The sequence below is a fragment of the Carettochelys insculpta genome, chromosome 1 (genome assembly GCF_033958435.1).
Source record: "Carettochelys insculpta isolate YL-2023 chromosome 1, ASM3395843v1, whole genome shotgun sequence".
NCBI classification, from domain to species: domain Eukaryota; kingdom Metazoa; phylum Chordata; order Testudines; family Carettochelyidae; genus Carettochelys; species Carettochelys insculpta.
The window spans coordinates 48,770,985-48,784,607 of record NC_134137.1 but is presented as its reverse complement, the minus strand read 5'-3'; the positions used below and the strand labels follow the sequence as shown (position 1 = coordinate 48,784,607).

The 13,623-nt window shown below is 43.4% G+C and overlaps 1 protein-coding gene across 2 annotated transcripts in view; it reads left to right on the top strand.

The window, feature by feature from the left end:
* ATP8A2 (ATPase phospholipid transporting 8A2) overlaps nucleotides 1–13,623 on the top strand; it is a 556,173-nt gene that overhangs the window by 74,274 nt on the left and 468,276 nt on the right. For both annotated transcript variants that reach the window (XR_012644144.1, XM_074985625.1), the window contains one exon: nucleotides 3,934–4,011. Coding sequence is in view for 1 of the 2 variants with exons in the window: in XM_074985625.1 (XP_074841726.1) it covers nucleotides 3,934–4,011 (78 nt within the window). In the remaining variant the exon portion in view is untranslated. The remainder of the gene's footprint in view (nucleotides 1–3,933; nucleotides 4,012–13,623) is intronic.

The window sequence follows — 13,623 nt, the reverse complement described above, 5'->3', positions numbered from 1 at the left end:
ACCAGTGCGGACTAGAGGGGAGTAACTACTTCTCTAGATCTGCTCGAAATGCTCCTCCTAATGCACCCTCGTATGCTGTTAGCCTTCTTGGCTACAAGGGCACACTGTTTACTCATATCCAGCCTTTCATTCACCATAACCCCTAGGTCCCTTTCTATCGTACTGCTGCGGAGCCAGTCAGTCCCCAGCCTATAACAATGCTTGGGATTCTTCCGCCCCAGGTGCAGGACTCTACACTTCTCCTTATTGAACCACATCTGATTTATTTTGGCCCAGTCCTCCAATTTATCCAGGTCCCTCTGGATTCTCTCTTTACCCTCCAACATATCTACCTCTCCCCCTAGTTTTGTGTCATCTGCAAACTTGCTGAGACTGTAATCAGGTCCCTCATCCAGGTCATTAATAAAGATGTTGAACATCACTGGCCCCAGAACCGAGCCTTGCGGCACTCTGTTTGAAACCTACCACCATCCAGATATTGAGCCATTGACCACTACCCCTTGGGCCCAACCATCAAGCCAGCTTTCTATCCATCTTATAGTCCAAGGATCCAATCCATATTTCCTTAACTTATGAAGAAAAATGTTGTGGGAGTCCATACCAAAAGCTTTGCTGAAGTCAAGTATATCGCATCCACTGACTTCCCCATGTCCACAGAGCCTGTTACCTCATCATAGAAGCTAATTAGATTGGTTAGGCAGGACTTGCCCCTGGTGAATCCATGTTGTCTACTTTTGATCACTCTTCCCTCTTCCAGATGCTCCAAAATGGATTCCTTGAGTATCCCCTCCATTATTTTCCCAGGGACTGAGGTAAGGCTGACTGGTCTATAGTTCCCAGGATTGTCCTTCTTTCCTTTTTTAAAGATGGGCACTATATTTGCCTTTTTCTAGTCATCCAGTATCTCCCCCAATCTCCAAGAGTCTTCAAAGATAATGGTCAAAGGTTCAGCAATGACCTCTGCCAATTCCCTCAGTACCCTTGGGTGCATTAAATCCAAACCCATGGATTTGTGTACATCTAGCTTTTCTAGATAGCTGAGAACTTGTTCCTTCCTTACAGATGGCTGCCCTCCACCTTCCCATGCTGCATTGTCTAGGACCGTCATGTGGGAGTTGACTTTGTCCACGAAGAGTGAGACAAAAAAAAGCATTTTGTACTTCAGCTTTTCCTACATCATCTGTTGCTTGGTTACCTCTCTCATCCAGTAACGGCTCCACACCTTCTCCGATAACCCATTTATTGTTAACATGCCTATAGAAACCCTTCTTGTTACTCTTCACATCCCTTGCCAGCTGCAGTTCCATTTGTGCTTCTGCTTTCCTGATCACTCCCCAGCATTCTCCAGCCATATGTTTATACTTCACTTTAGTCAACTGTCGATGTTTCCATTTCTTGTACTCATCCGTTTTGAATTTAAGCTGCCTAAGGATTTCCCTGTTAAGCCAAGCTGGTTGCCTACCATGTTTGCATTTCTTACTATGTGGTGGGATGGTGTGTTCCTGTGCCTTCAGCAAGACTTCTTTAAAATACTGCCAGTTCTCTTGAACTCTTTTCCCTTTCATCTTCATTTCCCAAGGGATCCTGCTTATCAGTTCTCTCAGGGAGTCAAAGTCTGCTCTTTTGAAATCAAGGGTCTGTATGTTACTGCTCACCCTTCTTCCTTTTGTCCGGATCCTGAAATCTATGATCTCATGGTTGCTGGATCCCAGGTTTCCACCCACGTCTATTTCTCCTGCTAGTTCTTCCCTGTTTGTGAGCACCAGGTCAAGTTGCACAGGGCCCCTGGTTGGTTCCTTCAGCACTTGTAGCAAGAAGTTATTCACAACATTCTCCAAAAGCTTCCTGGATTGTCTGTGCGCTGCTGTATTGGTCTCCCAACAAATGTCCAGATGATTAAAGTCTCTCATGAGAACCAGAGCCTGTGATTTGGAAGCTTCACTTAGCTGCCTGAAGAAAGCCTCATCTATCTCATCTCCCTGATCTGGCAGTCTATAGCAGACACGAACTACAACATCACCTCTGTTACTTCCACCTCTAAGCTTAACCCAAAGACACTCAACTGTATTTTCTCCCTCTTTATACTGGAGCTCTGAGCAATCATACTTCTCCCTCACATAGAGCACAACTCCTCCTCCTTTTCTCCCCTGTCTGTCCTTCTAAACAGTTTATACCCTTCCAGGACTGTTCCAGCTATGCGAATCATCCCACCCAATCTCCGTTATTCCAACCATCTCATACTACTTTGACTGTGCCAGGGCCTCTAATTCTTCCTGTTTGTTCCCTAGGCTTCTGGCATTAGTGTACAAGCATCTTAGAGAAGTGACTGATTGGCCCACTTTCTCCTCTTCACCCAGGAAGCCTGCTTGATTGTTCCCTCCTCCTTCCCCACTTACCTCAGGGCTTGTGTCACCTTCCCCCAATGAACCTAGTTTAAAACCCTCCTCACTAGGTTTGCAAGCCTGCCCGCAAAGATGTTCCTTCCTCTCTTCATTAGGTGGATCCCATCTCTTCCCAGCAATTCCTGTTCACGAAAGAGAATCCCATGGTCAAAGAAACCAACTCCTTCCCTACTACCCGATCTACACAGCCATGCGTTTACCTTTGTGATTCGACGATCCCTATGCAGACCCCTTCCTTCCACAGGGGGAAACATGGTCCTGTCACTTTCCCACTGCTGATGCTTGAGCTAGAATGCCAGTCGTGGGCAATGTTCCCTGTAAGCTCAGCACTTGGGCTCCCACCCAGCAGAGATTCAGGTGCTGCCCAGCAGACAGTCAGAATGCTCACAGCCACCTACAGCTGGCAGCATGTGTTTGTTGCTGTTCGTGGGGCACATCCATGTATGCTTTGGTGAACATGTTTTTGTTTTTTTTTTTGCCCATGGATGTTAAAATATAGAAGCAATGCTGTTTGCAGGTGGCTCATGTCACTAAATAATGACTTCTGTGCTCATGTAAGGAACTGAACTGGTAGTTTTCATTTGGGTTTCCATCCAGTACTTTTGTCCATAGGGATGATGGCTGTGATGTTCCTGGAGGGTGTAAGGTTAGGGAAAATGTATCTTGTGCATCTGCTTGGGTGTGTGCATGTGTCCAGCCTCGGGGCTTTAACATGGCTGTTGAAGGCACTTGAAAAAGATAACTCCAGGTGGAGTTACATATATTTTGTCTGTGAGATTTTTATGTACATGAAACTGAATCATTTTCAAGCTGAGTCATCTGGAAAATTACTTTGTGGTTTACTGGCACATGCAGTAGTTATTTTTGCAATGCATTCCGATTAAATGCAATGGTATAACAGAACTGTCTGTAATGTAGGTGAGCAGTTTTTCTGTTCAGATGTGAGGATTGGACTACAGTAGTTTCATGACTTTTAAGTATTTGTCTTCTGGGCAGAATTATTCATGCCTGTTAAAAGAATTTTCTCTGTGTTAGGGCTCCTAACACTTTTTTGCTCATGGGGCTGAACATGCAGCAAAGGAAATGCCAGTGGCTTTTTAAATGTGTCCTTTACAATCTGTCTAACACAAAAACATAATTAAGAGACAAGTAACAGAGTAAGCCGTGCTAGTCTATACACTATCAAAACAAAAGGCAGTCAAGTAGCACTGTAAAGACTAGCAAAATAGTTTATTAGGTGAGCTTTCGTGGGACAGACCCACGAAATGGTCTGAAGAAGTGGGTCTGTCCCATGAAAGCTCACCTAATACACTATTTTGCTAGTCTTTAAAGTGCTACTTGACTGCCTTTTGTTTTAATTAAGAGACAAACTGTTGTTCTCTAAAGGACCATATTCTGCTTTTCCTCTGCAGCAGCACTCCCGCTGATGTGACTGAAAGTCATGTGAGCAGCAAATTCAGTATGTTGTCTGAAGAGACTTACACTGTTGAATAAACTGTATATCATAGGTCTGTTTTCACTTTTCTTTCAGGACATAGATATGTATTATCAAGAAACCGATACGCCTGCAATGGCCAGAACTTCGAACCTTAATGAGGAGCTTGGGCAGGTGAGAGAACCTCATTGGGAATGTCATAATTGTCATATAACTTAAAAGAAACACATGAACAGGTACTATCAAAGACAACTATTTTCTAACAATATTTATGGGCTTTTCTCTGATCAGCCTCAATGTAGTCATCTTTCCCACCTGAGGGGCCAAATTCTGCTCTGGAAAATGTATGTTTGTCATATTCTGGGTTGCATTCCATCTTGCTGAGGGGTTGTGTCACCACCTGCCCTACAGCCTTGGGTCCCTCCCTGTTCTTTGCTGCTGTAACTCCCACCCAGGGTCCTTTAAAAGAGTGAAGCATCATGCAGGTCACATTCTAAGTATCTCTGTATAGCTGCAGCCGGATATCGACACTCCAGTCAAACTCTGGCTCACACTAGCCTTGATTACTGCTTGCAGGATGACTCAAAAACACGTTGTCCTGAATAGTTCCAAAAACATGTGTTCTACACTGGCCAACCCTTTCCTGGAAGCAGTAAAGTCATAAATGGTTACAAGAGAAAAAAAGTTAAAATGTTTTCTAACATCTAAAACTTAACAAGATATTCTTGGTTCTAAGTAAAATCTGTATTGTGTTTCCAGTAACATTGTTTGCTAACTTTTCATGCTACTATCCTCCCTCGAAGTCAAAAGGCTAGTGCTTTTGTCATCCTAGGAGAAAGAAAGAAAGAAAGAGATCTCACAAGATGATACGTAGGGTGTTTTTGGCCCTCGCTTTTATAGTTCAGTCATTTTTCAAAATACACTTTCCTGAGGGTTATCTCTAAAACACTCTTTCCCATTAGGAGGATGGAGACATGGAATCTGATGGTGAAAGAAAGTCCATGTTTTTGTTTGTTAACATGCAGAGTGATCTGTCCCTACCTGCGTTTGTTGAAAAGAAAGGCCATTTGACTGGTGGCTAACTTTGATGACACCTGGTTAGTGGTGTCCATTTGTTGTATATTTTTGATAAACGGGCTTACCCCTGCGCCATTAACTTGTCTCGTAAACCCATTTCCATCATCATTTTAACTTATGTTCATAACGTTACATATATTGTTGCTACTTGCATTTCACCATGAGATTGACCCATGAGTTATTGGTTTTCAAATGATACCTATCTGTCAAATCATATTTTGTACAATTATTACAGTAGCTTGAAGAGTTTTAATACAGAGATGCATTCAGTCATGGTGTTCTTCCCATTAATTTCTTTGGAGCTGCTTCAGAGTATTTGAATGCACAGCTTGGTCTAAAGTTTTGCCTGAGTTTTTATTAAGGTCCATTTTAGAAAATCATAAACTCACTCTGAGTCTGCCAGGCTAGCACATGTGCCCTCATTGTCCCACAGCCACAGAGGATTGCATGAAGTCTGTTGAGATATGGGATATTGAAGACTAGAAAGTGTGGTTAACATCTCTCAGTTTTGGAAAGGGAGTTGGGAGCGGGGCTGTTTCTTATCTCATTGACCTCTGCACAGATTATTTGCCAGCAATGAGAAATTCATAGATTTAATGCCAGGAGGAACAATTTTGTTTATATTAGTCCCATCTCCTGTGTAACACAGATTATAGAATTCCGCCCAATCATTTCTTCATTAAGCACCATAACTTGCAGGTGAGCAACAGCATATCTTTTTAGAAAAATGGTGATGCTTTCTCTCAGGTTAGTAGATGCAAGATTTTATCCCAGAATGTTCATACTAATTCAGGATTTTGGATCACTGAGTAAATTGCTCATTCAGTTCTAACTGTACCTTCCAACTCTCTGTACCACCAACTGCAAATATCGTACTCTTCATTTTGCACAAGGAAAATAGAAACACATTAGTGAATCTCTCTTAGTCCAATCCAGTTATTGCTGAACTGGATGAAGAGCAAGTCACTGTCAAGATTGGCTCATGGGCAGCCAAACCTAACAGTAGGAGCCAAAGTCCACAGTTATGAGGTAGGAGTCAAGAGTCAGTTGGGTTGGGATACTGGGAGTTCAGAATTAGAAGACAAACTGGTAATCAAACAAGAGACAGGTAAGGTCAAGATACGAGTGGGTCAAAGGTCGGTAACAAACTGGAAGTCAGAAACCACAAGTTAGATGCCACCAGTCAAGGCAGGTCAGAATGCTGGGGAAGGAAGCAAGGGAAGCATGAGCAAACAGGTGGAGCTGATATCAGGAAGCACAAGGCCATAGTATAATCAGGGCAGAGCCTGCTTGTTCAGATGGCTTCCTGGAGGAATGATGGAGACTCTTATTGGGGCTGAGGTTCAAGGATCTCAGATAAGTTGTTGCCAGTAACTGCCATTTGAAGAGCTGGCATATAGCTGCTTCCATGAACCTTGCTGGCTAAGCTTGAAATTCATGGAGCCATTAGCTTGCATTGTTATTGCATGCCCTTGGGCATGGACCATCTTGTTTATTCTCTGTTTGTACTGGAGCTAGCTGACTTGGATACTGGTCTATGGCTGGGACTCCTCAGTGCTACAGTAAAGCAAATAATTAGAGTAACCCTTCAGTTAATGGAAGGTGACCATCAGAAGGACCAGGTTTAGTTCCTAGGGTACTCTGTCAATAATGGAACCAAATTGTCTCGACCCTCACTCAGTAGCCTAAGACAATCTCACTCAACCTGCTGGGTGCCTGTAAAGGCAGTTCTCCTCTCACAATCACAAAGTCTGAGATAGAAACAGCTTGTTTAATAACAGTAGCCCAACGTGAATTTACACAGTGACAGATGCAGTATTCCTAAGCATAGGAAATGAAAAGACCATTAAACAAGACAATGCCCCCAGAGTCTGCTGAGCCAAGTCCTTTGCTTAGAGCTCTTTATCCGTACATTCCCACTTATAAAGTGTGCCTCTGCCTCATCCCTCCACTCCCAGCACAGGCTGATCTATACTAACCCAGAGTTCACAGGTACATCAGCACAGAGTCTCTTGCCACACAGGGGCAGGATCACCTGCCGGCTGCTTGCCCATTGCACTTTGTTGGCCACTCCTGCTGGCTGCTTGCCTCCCATCCTGCCGGCTACCCTCCTGACCACTTGCCCACTGTACTCTGCTGGCTGCCCCTTCTGGGTGCTTGGCCACTGCGCTCTGCTGGCCACCCTGCTGTGCTCTGCCAGCCTCCCCACTGTGCTCTGCTGGCTGTCCCAATGGCTGCTTGTTCACGGTGCTCCACTCCTGCTGGCTGCTGCTCTGCCGCTTTGTGGGCTTGGCTCTAGGCAAAACCCTGTGATTTTAGCTCTCTGTGGCTTGAGCTGCCAGTGATTTCAGCTCTCAGTGCTTTCAGCTCTGGGTCTAGCCCCAAGATACTCAGTATCCACCAGGCTGGATTCTCACAGAATAACTACAGACCCCAGCATTGGTCTGGACTTTAGTTCTATCTTTGAATAGTGGATGTCAAATATAGTCAAACCAGAGTTATGGCTGTATGACCAAAAGGCTCCCAGCCAGCTGGTCCAACCAGTATGCCCTCCCTACTCCTACACCACAGTGCTCTGCTGAGGGGGGAGCCCTGTGTGAGCCTCATCTTACACAGCAGTGGTGACTGGCCTCTCTTCCCACAATAATTTCAAGCATTGTTGATATTCCACATTTCCTACACTGCGTAATAGCTTAATTTGTGACTTTATAACAAGAAGTTGTTTATAATAGATGAAACACCGCTGCTTTTTTCCTGCCGTCCAGCAGTTCTTGCAAACGAAACAGTTATTTACATATACGCACCTTGAAGTCTTCCTATTAACATGTAAATGATCTGTAAAGAACACATTCCTCAAATTCCTTCAACTGGTGCTGCCACATTCCTTATATTAGCAACATCTCATCCTGTTCTAGTTAAAGAATAAAATATGTAGTTGATTTTTTGTAAAATTCTCAATAACAAATAGAATATTTTTCAGAGTTAAGGAACTTTCCAATCAATTTTCCCAAAATAGAATTCCAGCAAATGTGGAGATTATCAGCCAGAATTTTTTTGATAATATTCAAAAATGTTCATTGCTTTTAGATATATTAATTATGTACTTTTAAAATGCCAAATCTTTACAGTGAAAATTTGTAATGGACCTTTTTTTATAAAGCACCTTCCCAGTAGTGTCCTCAGCTTGTGCCTATAAGCATAATTTTTAACAGTTCCTGGCACCATTTTTACTTCTTAGAAGATGATTGGTCTTTCTCCCAGGCCAAGAACTTGAGCCATGGAAATTCAGATTTTAATCTGAAATCCTTTGTATCCTCAGGGCTTTCATATCTCTTAATTAAACATACAGTGTAATTAGACTAGCATATATCTAATTTGCATACATCTTACTGTATCAATCAATCATTGATTTTTATTATTGTTTGCCTGAGGTAAATAGATAATCTGTCTTGATTTATTTTGCATTTTTAGCTTAAAAACTGGATTGCAAATGTTCAGTCTAAAATGATTATCAGTGCTGAATACATTAGGAAATCTCAAAGCCATCTTATAGTCTGTCATAAGATTGAAACTGCCATAATGAGGACAGTTTCATTTTTAAGACCCATTTTAGACAACCTCTCTGACATGGAATTTTGAGTGCCGCAGCTTTTGGCTAACCATGACAGGACGTGAATTTAAGATACCAGTTTGCAGAAATGATGCATGTCTTTTGTCTGAATTTTTAAGCACTCATTAGCTGACTCAAATTGGACAGTTAACGGTTGAGGCGCTAAAGTCACTAGTCATGTTTGAACATGTAGGCCTTCATGTTTTGCTGATTGAAGAGGTTAATTTTTGAGTTGAGCATCTTCAAAAATAATGAGGTTATGTAAATTGGTTGTCAAATTGCTGTCATTGGGGACTTTTAAGAACAGGTTAGACAGACAGTCTAGGGATATTTATTTCTGTCTCACTGTGCTAGGATAGAGTAGCTGATTTGTGGTTCCTTCCAGCCCTCCACTTATGAATTTTTTTCTTTTTAGGGACAAGTTATAATTTGTTTAACTCAACAGCTTGACTTATCTACAGATGGGTCTTTTGTATGTACTAGGACTCCTTACAAATGTGCATATCTGATTTCTGGTTTTTAATGTTTACTAAGTTGTTCAAAGTCAAAGAGAGTTGCATAAAGTACAAGTTGTGACTGCCGACCATATAACTAGGGCCAATTAGATAATATTTGTAGAATAATTTTCGTGCTTTTAATGACAATTCTAGAATAGGCAAGAAATTTAAATTACATTTAAATTAAATTTGAATAAATGTTATTAATATGATTAATATATTTTCTTCATTAGCCCAAATCTGTTCTGGAGGCCCCTTTTGAAGCCTTATGAAGATAAGTATAAAATGATTGGTACATTAAATAAATACATTTTACATAAACCTAAGCAAATCCTAGTACAAAAACACTACTAAAATAGATTTAAGGCTGAGAACAGATCTTCCTTAAAACAAGGTTCATAGGAAAATTAAAATAAGGAATTCTTAAAAAAAATCTGGATTTTCTGCATATGAAAGAAAGTTGTTTGCCTTATTGAATGACTTAGAGAGGTAGCTATGTTATTGTATCTTCACAGAACAAACAAGGAGTCCTGTAGCACTTCAAACACTAACAATATAATGTATTGGGTGATGAGCTTTCATGGGAGAGACCCACTTCTTCAGATCTGGAAAATCCTGATAAATGTTAACGTAAATGAAGAGAATTTATCAGAAAGATAGAAATAAATGAAATAAAAACTGACAAATCAGCTATAGAGGACAGAAGGCTTGGGGGAGGGAAGAAGAAAAATAGTTTCTGCAAGTGTCTATTAAGTGGGCTGCCAAGGATCACTATGAATATCAAAAGTGGGGAAACTGTCTTTGTAATAGTAACAGAGAGGAAGCCGTGCTAGTCTATACACTATCAAAACAAAAAGCAGTCAAGCCAGACCCTTAAATATTGAGTCTGTTCTGGTCTGGCTATGGTCTGAAGAAGTGGGTCTGTCCCACGAAAGCTCACCTAATAAACTATTTTGCTAGTCTTTAAAGTGCTACTTGACTGCCTTTTGTCTTTGTAATGCGTAAGTTAATTGTTATCTTTGTTGAGTCCAAGGTGAGAAATATCATTTGGGAGAATGAACTCCAATTCAGATGTCTTCCTTTGTACTCTGGTGTTAGTCTCTAGCTACGTCTACACTACAGCGCTCTTTTAAAAGACAAGCTTCTGGAAGATGTCCCCCGAAAGATCGTCTTTCAAAAGAGCATGTCTACACACAAAAAGCAGATCAGGCTTCCAATTTGCTCTTTTGAAAGACTACTCCATGCTTTCAAAAGAGAGTATCCATACGGCTGCAGGTGCTCTCTCAAAAGAACAAAGCATCTACACCCTGAGTGCCCCAGCACCTCTGGACTAACCCCAGCAACTCCAGCTGGTGGGAACAGCTTGTGATGGGGGAGTGGGACGATGCCGAATGGTTTCAGAATTTCAGGATGAGCAAGTGGACCTTTCTGGAGCTCTGCTGCTGGCTTGCCCCCGCCCTCAGACCCCAGGACACCTGGATGCGGCCTACTCTCCCCTTCAAGAAGTGGCTTGCCATCTCTGTCTGGAAGCTGGCCAACCTGGACAGCTACCAATCTGTAGGGCATCATTTTGGGGTGGGCAAGACCACCATCGGGGCTGTCCTCATGGAGGTTAGGCATGCTTGGGTCACAAACCTGCCACAGCAAGTGAAGGGACTCCTGGGCAAGGGGGACCCTTGGCAGCAGTGGGCATGGGGGAGGGAGTATGGGGCAGGGCACACCCCCTCATGCCCTGACGAGAGCGAATGCCCTCCCTCCAGTACAGGTAATCTGAACATAAGAACATAAGAATGGCCATACTGGGTCAGACCAAAGGTCCATCCAGCCCAGCATCCCATCTGCCGACGGTGGCCAATGCCAGGTGCCCCAGAGAAGGGGAACAGAAGACAATGATCAAGTGATTTATCTCCTGCCATCCATCTCCTGCCCTTGTTCTGAAGGCTAGAGCACCATACTTTATCCCTGGCTAATAGCCATTTATGGACCTAACCTGCAAAAATTTATCAAGCTCTTTTTTAAACCCTAATAGAGTCCTGGCCTTCACAGCCTCCTCAGGCAAGGAGTTCCACAGGTTGACTGTGCGCTGTGTGAAGAAAAATTTCCTTTTATTAGTTTTGAACCTACTACCCATCAATTTCATTTGGTGTCCCCTAGTTCTTGTATTAAGGGAAAAGGTAAATTAATTTTTCTATATTCACTTTCTCCACACCATTCATGATTTTATATACCTCTATCATATCGCCCCTCAATCGCCTCTTTTCCAAACTGAAAAGTCCCAGTCTCTCTAGCCTCTCCCCATATGGGACCCGTTCCAAGCCCCTAATCATCTTAGTCGCCCTTTTCTGAACCTTTTCTAATGCCAATATATCTTTTTTGAGGTGAGGAGACCACATCTGCATGCAGTACTCAAGATGTGGGCGTACCATAGTTTTATATAGGGGAAGTATGATATCTTTTGTCTTATTATCTATCCCTTTTTTAATAATTCCTAACATCCTATTTGCCTTACTAACTGCCGCTGCACACTGCGTGGATGTCTTCAGAGAACTATCCACTATAACTCCAAGATCCCTTTCCTGATCTGTCGTAGCTAAATTTGACCCCATCATGTAGTACGTGTAATTTGGGTTATTTTTTCCTACATGCATTACCTTACACTTACCCACATTAAATTTCATTTGCCATTTTGCTGCCCAATCACTCAGTTTGCTGAGATCTTTTTGTAGTTCTTCACAATCTGTTTTGGTTTTGACTGTCCTGAACAACTTGGTGTCATCTGCAAACTTTGCCACCTCACTGCTTACCTCATTTTCTAGATCATTGATGAACAAGTTGAACAGGATCAGTCCCAGGACTGACCCCTGGGGAACACCACTAGTTACCCTCCTCCATTGTGAAAATTTACCATTTATTCCCACCCTTTGTTTTCTGTCTTTTAACCAATTCCCAATCCATGAAAGGATCTTTCCTCCTATCCCATGACCACCTAATTTACATAAAAGCCTTTGGTGTGGGACCGTGTCAAAGGCTTTCTGGAAATCTAGGTATATTATGTCCACTGGGTGCCCCTTGTCCGCATGTTTATTAACCCCTTCAAAGAATTCTAATAGATTAGTTAGACACGACTTCCCTCAGCAGAAACCATGCTGACTTTTGCCCAACAATTCGTGCTCTTCTACGTGCCTTGCAATTTTATTCTTTACTAGTGTTTCTACTAATTTGCCTGGTACTGATGTTAAACTTATTGGTCTATAATTGCCAGGGTCTCCTCTAGAGCCTTTTTTAAATATTGGCGTTATATTGGCCGTCTTCCAGTCATTTGGTACCAAAGTGGATTTAAAGGATAGGTTACAAACCACTGTTAATAACTCCACAATTTCACATTTGAGTTCTTTCAGAACCCTTGGGTGAATACCATCCGGTCCTGGAGACTTGTTACTATTCAGCTTATCAATTAACTCCAAAACCTCCTCTAATGTCACTTCAATCTGAGTGAGTTCCTCTGCACCATCAACGCCATGCTGCTCCACAGGGTCATCCACGTTGGGGATCTGGACATGGCTGTTGCAGGATCCACCGCATTCAGATTCCAGAATTGCTTCAGTGCCCTCGACAGGACCCATATCCCCATCTGTGCCCAAGAACACAGCGCCAGCTGCTATATAAACCACGGAGGCTGCCACTTGGTGGTGCTCCAGGCACTGCTGGACTCAAAAGGCTGTTTCATGGACATCTATCTGGGCTGGGTGGGCCAGACACATGACACTTATGTGTTCCGTAACTCCAGCCTGTGCTGGTGCATGGAGGTCATGGCGTACATTCCCCAGCAGGAGCTCCTGGTCAGAGATATCACCATGCCGCTCTGCATGGTGGCAGATGTTGACTGCCTTCTGCAGCCCCGGCTAATGCAGCCATATACTGGCCACTTGGATCCCATCCAGGAGCTTTTTAACACCTGTCTCAACCAGGCTTACAATGTAGTCGAGCGAGCGTTCGGGTGCCTGAACGGCTGGTTCAGGTGCCTCCTCATGCACCTGGAGGTTGCACTGCAGAACGTGCCCCAGGTTGTGTGCATCTGCTCCGCCCCCCACAAGATTGTGGAGGGAAAGGTCGAGGCATTCATACAGGGGTGCGCAGCCGAGTCTGGCCTCTGCTATGAACAGCCGGCTGCTGCTCCGAGTTGCCAGGTGCACTGGGATGGGGTCCAGATTAGGGAGGCCCTCTATGAGAGGTTTGCTCACGGGCCCCAGTATTCCCCCCCCAGAACCCGCCCCCTGCCATCCACCCTTCACTGTCCCCCCACTATGAGCACAGGAGACAGGGATGGTGGAAAAATAAACTGTTTAATGAAAACTATTAACTCTGTGATTGTTACAAACAGTGCACAGAATTATTTACAGTGGGGAATAGGGGTAAACTATATACATCAGGGAGCTGGGGAAGCGTGGCAGCTCAACCTGGTGATGGAACTCAAACTGGAGAGTGGAAGGGAAGGGCGACTCAACCTGGAGGGTCATTAGTCTAGGGCAGTGTGGACGGCCATGAGCTCCATTGGCTCCGGGATCCCTTCCCAACCCTGGTTCAGCATCCTCCGTGGGGCTG